General features: G+C 43.4%; 1 protein-coding gene across 1 annotated transcript in view; it reads right to left on the reverse strand.

Annotated features, from left to right (window-relative positions):
- kat6a (K(lysine) acetyltransferase 6A) overlaps window positions 1-9,642 on the reverse strand; it is a 36,890-nt gene extending 27,248 nt beyond the window's left edge. The window contains exon 1 of the mRNA XM_083903243.1: window positions 8,662-9,642. Coding sequence (XP_083759369.1) covers window positions 8,662-9,384 — 723 coding nt within the window. The 5' untranslated portion in view covers window positions 9,385-9,642. The remainder of the gene's footprint in view (window positions 1-8,661) is intronic.
- Window positions 9,643-14,934: the final 5,292 nt, after the last annotated feature.

The raw sequence follows: 14,934 nt of genomic DNA on the forward strand, positions 1-14,934 counted from the left end.
ATCTTTCTCCTTTCTTATTTCCCAATAACATTCCCCTACCTCTTGCCCAACAGGTAGTGGTTAAAAAATGTTATGTATATGAAATGGGACACCGCTATAAGAACATGAAACGTCATCAGGATTTTGCATAAGCAAACAACATGTTAATCCCAGAGATTCAACATGCTGTCAGCTGTTGACATATCACTCACGTGGACTATTGTCATGATTGTTCTCTTGTCTGCAGAGACACGTCACCTGAGAATACTGGAGGACCAGTTTCTGGTACGTACAATAGACTGCAAACCGGTTTCGTTAGGATTAGCCTTGCTACATAACATGGTGACCAATGTCAACTTTACTACGAACAGAAAATATGCAAAAGGCACACACATTTAATCTTAATTAACACTGGGTGGTGGGCGGGACCGACAAAATGACCAACAGCAAAAAGTGAATACACACTAGTTATTCTCACAACCCCGTTTGAATAGTGACCCTGGAAAACCTCAGTTTGAAGGTCCAGTTAGCCTTTAAACTTCACTTTACCCCTCTACTTCAACAAGAATCGAGACACACTACATGTGAATGTCCAAAACATAATTAACTGAAAGAATTACAGGTCATTATAAATTAGTTAGAACTAAGGCGTCAGGATCGAGACCACCACAGAGGATTACATCTTCTGCCACAACTGCACATGGCTTTGACTCCTGTCACTTCCTGTTTCTCTGGTATTGTGCTGTGTTTACGACTGTGCTCAGGGCTAATGTTGACTAAATGTTGCATTGGTGCACTGATGAGCCTAGCTGTTTCACTTCGATGTAGCAGCAAAGAAGTTGTGCCTTCAGCACCACAAATGTAAAAGTTGCTTTTTTGTCACTTTCCATATAAATTCATACTTATTTAAATGATGTGTCGGTAAATGTACATAAACACACACATTAAATGGTGACATAACTTCACTGGTTAGATCAACAGAGAAAATCCTGACCATTTTGTAGTAGTTATATGGTGAACATAGGGGCGACATACAAACACACAATAAACGGCAGACTTAAACCAATTATTACTGACTAAATGTATTTATAATGAATACTAGTATACTATACTGTGGTGTAGTGTGGTCTGTGGTAGCGAGTATGTTGTCAGTCAGAGCCATCAGAGTGATGGCGCTTCACTCCCTATCTAATAAACAGGGAGGAAGATGATGTTGATACTGTGCGGTGTCTCGGTTTACCTATAGAGAGGGTGGTAACAAGCAAACGCCATCTAGCGAACATACAACCGGAGATGCTCGTAGAAGTTTGATTTAGGCTGCAAGCACTGTCTGAGGAGGGGCAGACAAATCAGTTGTTTGTTTGTGTGTGTGTGTGTGTGTGTGTGTGAGAGTTGCCTTCTGGCCACATTAGGTGCACCCTAGAGCTCTGGCTCTCGACAACACACATTTTTAATTGCGACTATCAGTCCACTGGACAAACACTCATTTAGTTCATTTAACTCATAAGAGCCTCATCCTGACACGTTCACTAACAATCACCAACATACATATTCATATAAAGTGGTTACCTTAGGAGCAATGGCCACTCACTTTCCTTCTCAGTGAAGTCAATCTCAACTGGAAAAGGTATTATTATTAGCATTATTGTTGTTGTTGTTGTAATATTAGAAAGAGGGGGCAGAGGGAGTTAAAAAAAGGACTTGTGATGCACAGCAACAACAGAGTAGATATCTGCAGCTGCTGTGCGTGTGTTGTAGAGGTTGTGGTATTAGGGAACGCCGCGCTGTTAAGCCACTTTCATTAACTGCAGAGAAAATTCCTCCATCGTGACATCCCTAGTTTCTCTCTTTTCTCTGCTGTGCTCCACTGCAGCTGAAACAAAAACGACAGATTTGCCGTGAAGATACCTCCATAAGTCTTCATCTATCGTAAAAACCAAAAAATACCTTTACACCCCAATTGTTTTTTTACAGTCAACATTAATATTTGTGTAACATGTAGCATCGTCTGGACCTTGTAAAGGGATATAAAATGTTGTAGGTACAAAACAACCAATGTCACCGCCTCCCTCATATAGAGACAGGAAGGAGAGCACAAAGGCAGAAGGACAAAAGGAGAAGCAGAAATGGAGAAGGAGGAGGGGAGAAAGGATAAAAGGCAACAGAGAGAAAAAAGGGAAAAGCCTTAGTGTTGTCCTTGTCTCATCTCAAGTCAAGGATCTCATTAACATGGGAGCCCAATCTCTGAAACACACCCCACCAACTCCACCACCACCCCACCACAGATCCTTATGGCTGCCCCCACCTCGAACACAAACTCATTGATCACCGTTACAGGACAGGTCACACAACCAGAGACGATACACAAACATGTACGCACTTGTCCCAAAAAAGCCATTACATGCTCTTCAAGTTAGCAGTCATGAGACACAGCTCCATACTTCATACTGTTACACTGTCAGTTAAGAACACACACCCATGGGCATTCGTAGAATTGCAATTGATTTGATATGTGACACTTTAAAACTTCCAAGAATCAAGTTGTCCAAATGTGACATCTCTAAAAAGGCTGTGCAGTGCCAGTGCATCCTCTTTTCAGCCAAGCATCATCCTCCATTAGAATTGAGGCTATCCAGGGAGCACAGAGCTAAATCACTGCATCAAACAGAGCGGAGTTGGCCGCGCTCCAGCCGTCACTTCCTTCCACAGCTGCTCAACACATTGTTGGGCTGGTGAGGTTAGCCGTGCACAAGGCCTCACACAGCTACTCTTCCTGAGCCAAATGTTATTCACATCTTAGCCGCTAGTGAGCTTGAGGTAAATGCTCACCCCAGGCACTGACAACACTGCTAATACTGTTTCTACGAGTGTATGAATATGTCACAACATAATTATTGAGCAAAATTATACCTATCAGCTGAATGGCTTTATTAAAATGTGCTGCAAATGTACCAATTACCATTATTATTATGACGATCATGATCACCATGGTGTTATAACATGATCATTACTATCACTCACAAATTGGGTAAGGAGAAAAAAAAATCAAGTTTCTTCTATGCATCGTTATGTTCCCCAGTCTTAAATGATGATCAATCTGTGTGGGAAAAATCAATAATTGAAAAAACATCTCTGCCACCTGTATTGCCTCTATTTACTTTTGCTGATGCCATGGAATAGTCAAAGAGTTAAATAACATTTTATGAGAGTACTAAGAGAAGAACACGACTACCAGAGCGGTAATTATTGTTTACATTTATTAATAATTTCAATAATGGCTGCTTCTCTCTGCTTTTGTCAGCAGGACAGTGCTGCTCTATAGCAGCTATAATATTTCCCTTTTTGTCAATATTTCTCAATGATGCATAAAAGGCGGTAAATATTGTTTAACTTTATGAATGATTTTCCATCAAAATGACATCTCTCTCTCTCCTTTGCAGCAGTGTGGCTCTACATCGTGCCAATAATTCAGTAGATGCATCCAGATACTAGAGGCTTTTTTGAAATTAAAGATAATGGCAGTCAATAGATACAAAAAACATTCCAAAATACAATGTCTCAGCAAAACTTAAACAAAGTTAAGAGGACAGCTAGCCCAAACACAGATATAAACACTGAGGCATCTTGCAGAAGCTACATTTTTACACACAGTTCCAATCGTATGAGAGGAACATCTTATGCACTCTTCAGACAACACCACAACAGTGGCCCAACAACATGTCACCCATTGCCCTCTTTTGCCGTGACTTAGTTTTCTGTGGTGTGACCAGGATTCACTCACAACAGAACCACTGTATGATCTCAGCGACACTACTTTACCGAGAGCGGCTGGAAAAACCTCTGCTGAGCTGTTACAACTCTGTGAAGCCTTCTACACCTGCATCCGAGGGCCCTTTTACACATGACCTTACATTAGAATGCATTTTCTGTGATCAGAAAATGATGTGTGATCACATGCATTTACACCTGATCAACATGCGTCTCTGATGTCCACATCAGGATCTGAAAGAACATCCTATCACGGTCACCCCTCCTTACATCACTTCTTTGCGTTTTGACGAAGCAGAGAGGAGTATGTAGTATATCGTAACATAATAAAAAAGTTAATAACTATAACTCACAACGTAAGCAAAATAAATAAATGACGAGCGCTTTTCAACAAAGTAAATTACATAAATTGTTGTTAAAAGATAACCTCTTCCACAATCTGAGGTAAGAGACTTCCAGTCTTCGCTGTAAATCAGATATTTAATAACCAACAAAATGTCTTTAAAAAAAAGCAACATCTCTTTTCTCTAACAAAATACTGTTAAAAAACTAAACAGAACTAAACTCCATTGTGGAGATGATTTAAGCTTAGGAAACAAACGTGCCGTCTGTGCCATAAACCACAAATATGTAAACACTGACCACATATACCAGAAGTAAACAAATTAACAACTCTTTTCTGAAGAGAACCAAATGTGTTGCATTGCAGAGTTGATTCAAGGAAGATGAAAACTTGTCATGTCCACGTTGTCTGGTGAGAGGCTTGTTCTCTGCGTGATGTTATTATTATTATTAATTACATTTCTAGAGCGCTTTTCTAGACACCCAAAGTGCTTTACAAATGACCCATTATTAATTAACACATTCTCACTGGTGGTGGTAAGCTACGAGTAGCCACAGCTGCTCTGGAGCAGACAGACGGAAGCGTGGCTACCAATTTGCGCCAAACGGCCCCTCCGACCACCACGATCATTCATATATACATACATTCATTGCATGTTTTATTTAATTTCTCCTCATTAATGTCTTTTCATACTTGTTGCAGTTACGAAGGGAATGTTGTAAATAACTTTTTCCATTTCTCTGACATTTAGTGAGACATACCAACAAACAACAACTGGGCCTGTGGTAGCAGCACAGCCTGAGGTTAAAGCTGGTGTCACCACAGAGGAGCCAGGCTTTTTTAACTTTAGTAAATAATAATGGGTCAACTGGGGCCAGGGCTCTGGCAAAATGGAAACAATAGACGCCTGTGTCAAGGAAATGGGCAGCAGAAATGACAAATATCTTCATGTTTCACCTCCTCTTTTAAAAATGGCACAATCCAAAATCTGAAATTTTAAGAAAAGATGACAATAGATCCAAGGGAGCCGATTTCACGGTACCCAACTTCAGTAACTTTCCCAGCATTCCTGTGGTGTAGCACTACAACCCTGAGAATGTTTCCATCCATCCAGCAAAGACACAAAATCCTCTCCTGTGACTACATAATGTAATGTAGTGGTGACGGGGGATGGGAGAGTAGAGAGAAGAGGATCGAGAAACAAATGAAGAGGCAGGTTGGAAGCAAGGCATATAATCGATGTCTGGGGACATTTTGTATTCATGGTCCTCTAAGTGACGATACATGGTGTCTTCACCTCCAGCAAACAGGCAGAGGTAAAGGTGTGATGTCACAAAGACAGGTGGTGGACAACCCAATACAGGCTAAGAGGGATACATTTCATAGGATAAATATCTCCATTATGGTTCATAATGATCAAAAATCTCATGCAGCAGCTGCCGTACAACTGCTTGGAGCAAGTGAACTATTAAACCTGTTAAGGGGTCAGTGCAACATTTTGGAGGGAAATCACCAGAACATGTTGCATGCGACAACGAGAACGCGGCTCTCCCTGTGTGGATGTTGTTCGAGTCGATTTTTTCACTCATCCCTGCCATGACACTGCACATCGACATCGAGAACTCTGGTTCACCCCACTCCAGCTGTTGAGCAGAGGGCAATCGCGGGGCAGAGAGATTGTGCTAGCCCATTATGACGGAATGAACGCTGAACGCGTACACACACACGCTCAGATGAATATACACACACACAAAGGCTCAGCTTCAAGCCCATCCCACCTAATGGCTGTATCCTCATACTGCTAACGGGTGCTCAGGGAGGCAATGAGGTTTGCCATCTATATATCCATGACCCCTGGATGACTTCACTCCCCCATTCAACTCCCCCTTCATGACCTGGCAATGGCACCCTATGAGGGTGAGAGGGGGGAGACAGACAGAAATAGGGTCCAGGATCCCGTTTGAGGAGAGCGCTCCAAAACAAACATCAGCGTATTAGAGTACACAGATCTCCCTGCAAATGGGGTCAAAGCCAGTGCTTATCCATTTGTTTTGATTTTCCTCCCCCTCAGCCTTCATACACACACACATACAAACACACACACACACACAAACACACACATATACTCGCTCTCTACTCTTTCCACTGAAAAGCGTGACTATAAGCAATCATGCAGAGCAATACGGTAATGATGCACCAGTGGAAGAGAAGACGGCAGAATGATCGTGCAACACCCGTCTCTTGTTTTCACCCACACACGGTTTTCTAACTCTTTCATGGATGTGCCGCTTGCACAGGCAAAAATTGCTTATATATTTAAAGAACACACCGGTGGGTAAAAAACACACATGATGGAGCAGCAGTATGGTTGGTCTCTCTGGAGGGAAATAACAAGGCAACATCACAAGAAAAATAGAGACAGAGAGGGAACAGGTTTATGTGAATACCAGCGACAAATGTCAACTTCCTCAATGCTGCAGCAGCTTCTCAAAGACCTAACTAGCCTGAGGAGGAGTGTCACAAACAAACAACAAATCACCTATATTAATAACCGAGTAATTACACTGGTGCAACTCAAAATAATCACTTGTGCTGAGGTTCGCTCTCTGCCAATATTTACCTGCTTTTACGAGACAAGCATTCATTTCTGTTTCGTCTTTTCGTGCCTTTGGAGAATAAGCTAATCAGTAGCTGAGTCACAAAGGAGGAAGTGGCTGAACTGTGTTTGTCTTGAGAGGTGGACCATCTGCAGCTAAGCAGGTCACTGTGTTAGACAGAACCCATGAGACTCCAGCCGGCTCTATAGGCTAATCCTGTGACTGTGTGTGTGTGTGTTGGTGTCTTTAACAGAAGGTTGTGTGGCTACACACACATACCCACTAAGGGCCATATAAAGCCAGGAGCCAGTCAAAACAGTGTTTAGGAACCGTCTAGTGTCCTACTGACTGTCTGCTAACCTGGCTGACATATGACCAGCTAATGGGCCTCTAGGTTGGCACACACTTGTCTGTAAGTCTAGCAGGTTTATTTTTACGATGGGTGTAAAACTGAATGTTAGCAAGATTGGAGGCATTTAAAGCAGATGAGGTATGATATGCGAACCAATGTGTGAATGGGGTGTGTGTGAGATGTCGAGGCATAATATGCCCGGCTAGTGTTGGCTTTTTTCTTTATATACAGCAGCATGGGTACGTGTGCGTAAGTGAGTACATGTCCCTTACAACCAGAGGTTAGCAGGCGGGTGCTCTCTGTGATCAAGTTACAAAAGTGGGTGTGTTCCTGCTCTCCACTGTCGCCTGCATGTCTGCCTCTCCCTCTCCCGCTCTCCCTCTAACTCATTCTGTCTCTCGATTTTTTTTTTCTCCCTGTATGTCTCTGCCTCTCTCTCACTTTCTGGATACAGAGGCCTGAAGCTTGCGTCATCCAGGCCTCTTCCTCACCACAGACCACCTCTCCCTCTTGTTCCCGTCTGCACTCCATCTTTCCTTCTTTCTTTCGCCCCTCTCCTGGCTGCTCTAAACAGGGAGCAGCCGTGGAGCTGGTCCACACTCCCTGCAGGAGGCTGTGAGCCATGGGACCCTCTCCTCCGACCTCCTCCTCCTCCTCCTCCTCCTCCTCCACTGCTGTAAACTGGTACTCCAGACGCCCACCCAGCATCACTCCTGTACTGCCAGCCTGGACCATAGCAGACGTGCACTAATGCTGACCAACTGGCTCTGTTGATGTATCTCTGCCATGTATTACAATACCCCTTGCCTTCCAACAACTCATTGATTTAAAAAACAAAAAAAACAAAGACACACACTCTGCAATTTGTGGAAACTCACAATGGTATGTGCCTGATCTTGTAACTGCTGCCCAGCCCTACTCAGCTCAACTTCTAAAATAACCCTGCATGATGCTAACTATAAACCACAACACCATATGCTGGATGAAATCTCACAATTTACAGTCAGATATTTAAGGACTTTACAGTACTATCGGTAATTACACCTTTGTTGGGCAAGGCCAATTTCAACAAGCAGTAAAATGCCTCGGCAATGTTTAGAGCATTGCCAGTTGATCAATCTGGACAGTTCTGGGCACGCAGCAGCTAGTTTAAGAGTAGAATGCGAGTGCGAAAAGAACCAGCATATTGGTTTCTCTTTTTTTTCTCCACAGATGATGCTAAAAACTTTCAACTGAGAAGCACATTCACAACTAAGCTACAGTCGTATTAACAGGACATCTGTGATCTAGTCTAGTCGACATGCCAATGTGTCCCTGGGCAAGACACTTAACTCCAAATTGTTACTTGCTGCTGGCTAGCAGCATATGAATGGGTATGACGGAAAGAAAAAGTACTGCATATACTGTAGATGCACTTAATGAATGGAAGTGCAAACAAGCACATGACAAACTTGAACTGTAAAGCATTTTTGAGTAAACATCATGAAAAAAGTCTTACAAAAACAGAGTAATATTTAAAATAAATGTGATTAGATGTTCATCATTCAGTGCATTATATCAATGTATAAGTTCTACAAGCATGGACACAGTTTACATGTTTCTTTGCTGTGCGTGTATCTTACCTTGTCTTTCTCGTGGGGCAGCAACCGAACAGGTGGCAGAGATTCCAGAGACACTGTTCCAGTGCCATCATCCTGGGAGCTGCTGCGACTCATGAGCTGGAACAGTGGACCCTGCTTAACCACACGTCCATGGGCCACTGCTCTCTTCAAGGCCACCCTCAACTGCTGATGGAAGAGGCTAGTCCCAATGGAACCACTGCTCGACAAGTAGGCTGCCACATCGGCCTGGCACTTGAGAAAGCGCTCAATGTTCTTCAAGCCTGAGCCACCAGGCTCATGGAGCCCCTCCAGTGCCCGCTTGATAAGCTTGTTCCAGTCAAGTCCTGGTTTTTTTCCTGAATGAGAATGGGAGCTGCCGCCGCCACTGCTACTGCCACCCCCAACACTTCCACCTCCACATCCACTTCCTCCTCCTCCATTTCCATTACCACTGCCACCGCCACCTCCTCCAGAGCTGCTACTACCTTTGGGCTTGGGCAGAGCAAAGCGTCCAGGGTTATCAGGGTCCTTGAAGGAATTTAGACCTTTGTTGGTGACCTTAAGGATGGTTCCATCCTTGACACTGAGGTCCAACTGCTCCAGAACCGTTTTGCGGTCCAGACTATGGGACATATTGACCGCATTGCAGATGCGCTCCTCTGATGGTCGCTGCTTCTGCTTCTTCACCTTCTTGATGGCCTCTAGGATCCATTGGGTGTATGTTGGGTTTGCCAATTTCACCATGGCTGCGGTCTGGGTGGGTGTGAGGGCCCTGGGGGCCTTACCACAATGACCACACGCAAGAATAGAGACTGTAAGCCAAGGAATACCTGGCCTGCGCCGTAGCGCCGCCTCCTCTCCTTTTTGCCCCCTGCTTGTTTACTATCCCTTGTCCTGGGGTCGTACAGAGAGTCCCTCAGAAGCCGAGTGTGAGGAGCACGGAAGGGAGAAGGTAACCATAGCACAAACTCCCCGTCAACCCTCTACCCAGTAAAGTCAGGTCCACCCACCACCCACTGCCAGGCAGGTGACAATCCCTGGCAAAAAGTGGGGGAGGTATGGAGGGGGTAAAAGGTCTATTAGAAAGTTATACTCCCACAACACACTTGGTAAGGTAAAGTAGTTCTCAAAGAGGGAGGTCCCACTTTGCCCACAGCAAAAATACAAACACAGACAATATCACCTATTCAGTCTGTGTTGTGTTGCTGGCAAACGAGCCAGTTCTTAGTGTGCGCTGTGAATGATGACCATGGTGTCCACAATAGGAAATTAGTGTTTTAACAATAAAGGTGGATGCAATGCAGAAAATATGTTTTTGTGGATTATGACATTCCAGATGATGGAGGATTTTCCCGTGTATCCACGTTGTCCACTTGTCTTAACTTTCCTGCTTTCTTGTCCGCTTCTGATTTACAGGCAGTCTGGGCTTCTCACCCCAGGGAGCAGCCAATGCCAATCACCTTCATGCCCAGTATACTTGAGTAGCTGACAAACCCTGCAGACAAGAAAGGAAACAAAACAGAGACAGACAGGGGTAAGTAAAACTTACAGGGAAAAGTGAAACTTTAAATAAAATAAAAACAATTACATTTAGGGAAGTGCAAAGCAGGACATTGGGACAAAAGGGGTTTTAAGAGCTATGACCCGGGCTCATATTGAGGAACTACTCAATAATAAAGACAGTTGTCTGTAAGACTATAAGACAATAGCTGCATCAGCTATGTAAATAACGCAACATCATACCAGTACAACACAGTGTAACCCGCCATTCTCTGTTTTAATTCAAAGTTTGTCTGTCGACTTGTGTCCGGGTCATTTTGATGTCATGGCAATGTTTTGGTGTCATGGTAACAAGTGAGTGTCGTTTTGATGTGTGCCTGTGCCATGCACGTGATGTTAAAGCCTGAGATACTTGGTCTGCTTTTTCTGCAGAAATTTGGTGTGTTCAAAAATAGAAAACTATGAAAGTATAGTTTATAAATTCCTCTGATGTAAACTGTGATAGCAAAAAAGTGTGATATTACCCACTAGTAAACTCTGCTGATGTAAAATGTGACTGCAGAACATGCCAGTTTAAAAGAAACCTAAACACTCTTGAATTCTTTCTCTGCTGTGGCCTACGGTGTATTGTAAAATATTATGGAATATTATTCTATTCCCATTGTCAGAAAGCGTAATGATAGCAAAAAGTTATTTTGATACACTGCACAACTTTTAACAAGAGAAAGGCAAATAATATTGTAACTAACCCTGTTAAGTTTGTGAGCTTCACACAGGAATACAATTATATTCATTCCTTATGTTCTGCTGAACAAAACATTTCATAAACTTTTGTTTTTTAAAGCATCAAATATGCAATAACAACAAAGTTTAGGTTTTCAATGATCATGTGTTTGAGGTAGATGCAGAGAATCTTAAATAGGGTAACAGGCTGTTCAACAACACTGGCACAGTGCCCACACACAGATATATAAATAAAGCCATGCTTTCCCTTAAACAGCACCATGAGGTTTAGCCATGCACTACAAAACGAAACTGGGAAGAGAAAAAAAATACTACACCGACTCCTGTTAGCTTTTAACAGTTTACTGTAACTATGTCATGCTTGTGTTCATAACACAATGGCATTATTCTCAAAATCATAGCGAATGTGATACTAACACTGTAAACAAACAAGTACGACCAGAGTCTATTAATAACTGACATAAATGACAGAACGCTTTAAAAGAAGACACAAAAGAAAGGAGACGGGTCGTAACAAGGTAAACAAAAACATCCTCATACATGCAGCAGCAATGTTGACTTCTTGGGTTGCTAACGTAAACATGATGAAGTGAAAACACAGACTGTTAGCAAACATTAGCTGGGGTGCTAACTGAAAACGAAGCAGTTTAACTACTGCATAAATATACTGTTAAACGTGGTGGTGCTGCCCTCCCTCTCTGACATGACGTTAATCAATGAAGTATCAACAACACGCTTTCCCGCTAACTGTTGTTGTTTAGCAAGCTAACATGAGGAGCTAAACAGCGAGCTAACGTTACGATTAGGTTACTAACGTTAGTTGCTAACACGAAACGTAAACAGCACGAACTGTGGGGTTGTTCAGCGCTCCTGTGCGGAAAGACAACATCCCCATCTTCCCAACCAATGTTATACACAACACAAACACTCGCACCACAGCACGCACAGCGGATAATGTGATTTTTCCAATGTCATTCGGATAATAACGTGAAAGCGCGGCCTTGTAAAAGGCACAATGCAACATGCAGACGGCCATCTCCGCTAGCGGGTGCGAAAATGAAGACGTGAGAGCGGCGGAGTCCGCAGTGTTAGCATGCTCCGCGGCGTCGCTCTGAGCCTTCTGTTTAAGAGAAAAGTCTCCGGGCGTTAGACGCGTCCCCACCTCGCTGACTTCCTCCCTCCAACAACCGCCCTCCCACGTAACGCTAAAGCTTGCTTGCGGTGCGGTGAAGACAAGGCCGCTGGAGCGAAGTAGCTAGGCCTCGGCTCCCCCCTCCGTGTGCCCCTCTAACCACCCTCCCTCCTCCGCGATCATCATCCCTCCGTACCCCTCGCTTCCTCCACCTCTCGCGGTTCCCCTGAAAGCCCGAGCGGGTCCGGTTCTGCTTTGAGAGGGAAGCGCGAGTAAAAGCGGAGCCGAGAAAAAATAAAAAACCTCGCACTCCCCTCCATCTGGCTTCCGCTACTACTCACCGGAATTTCTTGTCGAGCCGCCGAGGAGAAGGTGCCAAAACCGTGTGAAACGGAGACAACAACAAGCCTAAAAATGCAGCCAGAGACTAGGGGCTCTGGAGCCGCCGCCATCTTTGAGTGAAACAGGAGCGCGGCTGGTGGGGGAGGGGGGAACAGTGAACAGCCAGGCAGGACCTAGGGACCGTCTGCATGGTGCGAGGCGAAGATCCAGGGGAAGAAAAATCCACTGCAAGGCGCGGAGGGGGGCGGCGGCGAGGCGGCGACGTGCTGTTGCTATGAGAGGGGTGTGGATATTGCTTGAGGACATGAAGTGGAATAAAGGGACAGATGGTGGTGGTGTTGGAGGGAGAGCGAGGCAGAGGGAGGGGGGGGAAAATAAAAAGAGAGCACAGATAGAGGTGCAATGTATTCTCTGCCGTACTACAGTGATTCAAGGGAGCGTCTGCATTTTTCCCCAACAGTTGGTTAAAAGAAATCCAAATATCAAAGCCAATGAGCACGCTTTAACGTTAGAGGGTATTTAAAGATCAAAGTGAGACACCCCTGCACACTGCAGTCTATTGTAACAGCTGTGTGGAGCTGGAAGGCAACAGATTAAATCTGAAGAGGTGATCAGATGTTGCAGTGTGGCTATTACACCACACGGTAAAGCATGTTATTATCTACCTATATGCAGACTAGACCACTGATGTGTTTCCCCGTCAGACTGTGAAAGAGACGACCATCTTTCCCGCAAAGAGAGCGATTATGTAAACCATCTGCAGGAACCCTCTTTGTTACATTCCATTAAATGACAGCTGAGTCTAACACCTTCGCCTCATGATTGTAGTTCTTACACATAAATCACAGCATCTGGTGACAGACGGAAGCAAGCGACATAATGCAAAGGTGTATTTGAGACTGCGGCGTGCTCAATTTAAAAGTCATTTGAGCTGAAGATGTGCAGGTAATGGATACATTCAGCCCTAATGTGTTGTAGAAAATGAAAACGACAACATTAAACGTGAGACACTATTAATTACGGCTCATAGCGCACAGTCAGACAGGGATTCACAGTCAAATATGGACAGTGTGTCTGCTTTTGGGAAGTTTGAACAACTTAACTACAGCTGTCTTCTTTCTTCTTTTTTTTTTAGTCATTAGAAAAACAATCAGTGCATGGAAACTGATTTTCCTGCTTCAGTTTATGATCATAGCGATACAGAAGCACCGAGGTTGGAAATCTGGCAGCAATCTTCCTTTTCTATTACACGCTAATGCTGAAAACTCCCAGGGTGGAAATTAAATTATCTACAGCTTTGTGTAAAATGATGTGTACAGCCGTCCTCGGAGACAGATTATAGACTGCCGTATAGGAAGCAATTAGACCTGAGGATTTTCCCATGTTGGAGGTGTTTTGTGAAGAGGTGGAGCTGCTGTCAAGCATGGTGGCGATCAAATAAAAAACCAGTAAGGTCACACTTTTTACATCGCTGTTTGTCTTGGCCTTCTTTGGGGAAAGATAAATCACACTGCAACGACAAGACACTCATTTTAATTAATGATAGCGTTATTACACAGATGAACAGTGTGAAGCGCTAACACATGAGCGGCTATTAGGACGGCCTCCTGAGGACTCACATATTACATTAGCGCGTACAGTAGTCCAGCCAACAGATGGACAAATATTCTGGGGGGGGGGGTGAAGCTTGCACACCACGTCTATCGTTCCCTGCCATGAATAAGTAATGTTGTGTACAATGATCCACAGCAGAAGTCGTGTTCACCATTACACAACAACAGAAGTAAACTATATGCAGCTCGGGGGTGGGGGGGGGGGAGTGCATGGAGTCATTTCACTGCAATTTTTATATAGATCGTATTGATTTTCAATCAGATGAACTCAGTTAGAGGCACAAAGTGAAGAGTTTTACTCATTCCAAGTCAAGTTTATTTATAAAGCACATTCAAAGAGTATAAAGGCAATATAATCGCACACAATATTATAATAAATACAAACAATAAAGGAAAAGTGAGAGCTTGATTTAAAACAAAAACTAAAATTAGAACAAAAACAAATAAAAAGTAAAAAATGAAATAAATTTAAAGTAAGAAGCCAAGGATGCAGACGAGATTCATATTTGGAGTTATGTCAACTTTAAAGGTGCCATATGTAAGAATGCGGCCAAACACGCTTACTACGTTCAAATTCAAAATCCCGAGGTCTTTTAAGGTTTCGTTTTCTGACGTTACTGGCAACCCGTAGGTTGCTCGGCAGCTGAGACTCTACTGACTGCGATGATTGGTAGGCGGCGGTAGGTGGCGCCACATGCCAAAACATGATTTGCAGTCTGCAAAATATTTTTTTTTAATGCAAATATTTTGTCTGTACTGTTGTTGTTGGTGAGTTCAGTTTGTTATATGAACATTATTCCTGAGTCTCTGTGACATATTAGGAGGATTTTATGGCCAGTTGCTTTAGATTTATTACATAATGCACCTTTAAAATACAATATAATCACACACAGTATAATAATAAATAAAAACAATAAAGGAATAGTGAGAGCTCAATTTAAAACAAAAACTAAAATTAGAATA

Source organism: Microchirus variegatus (assembly GCF_963457635.1).
Source record: "Microchirus variegatus genome assembly, chromosome: 16".
Classification (NCBI taxonomy): Eukaryota; Metazoa; Chordata; class Actinopteri; order Pleuronectiformes; family Soleidae; genus Microchirus; species Microchirus variegatus.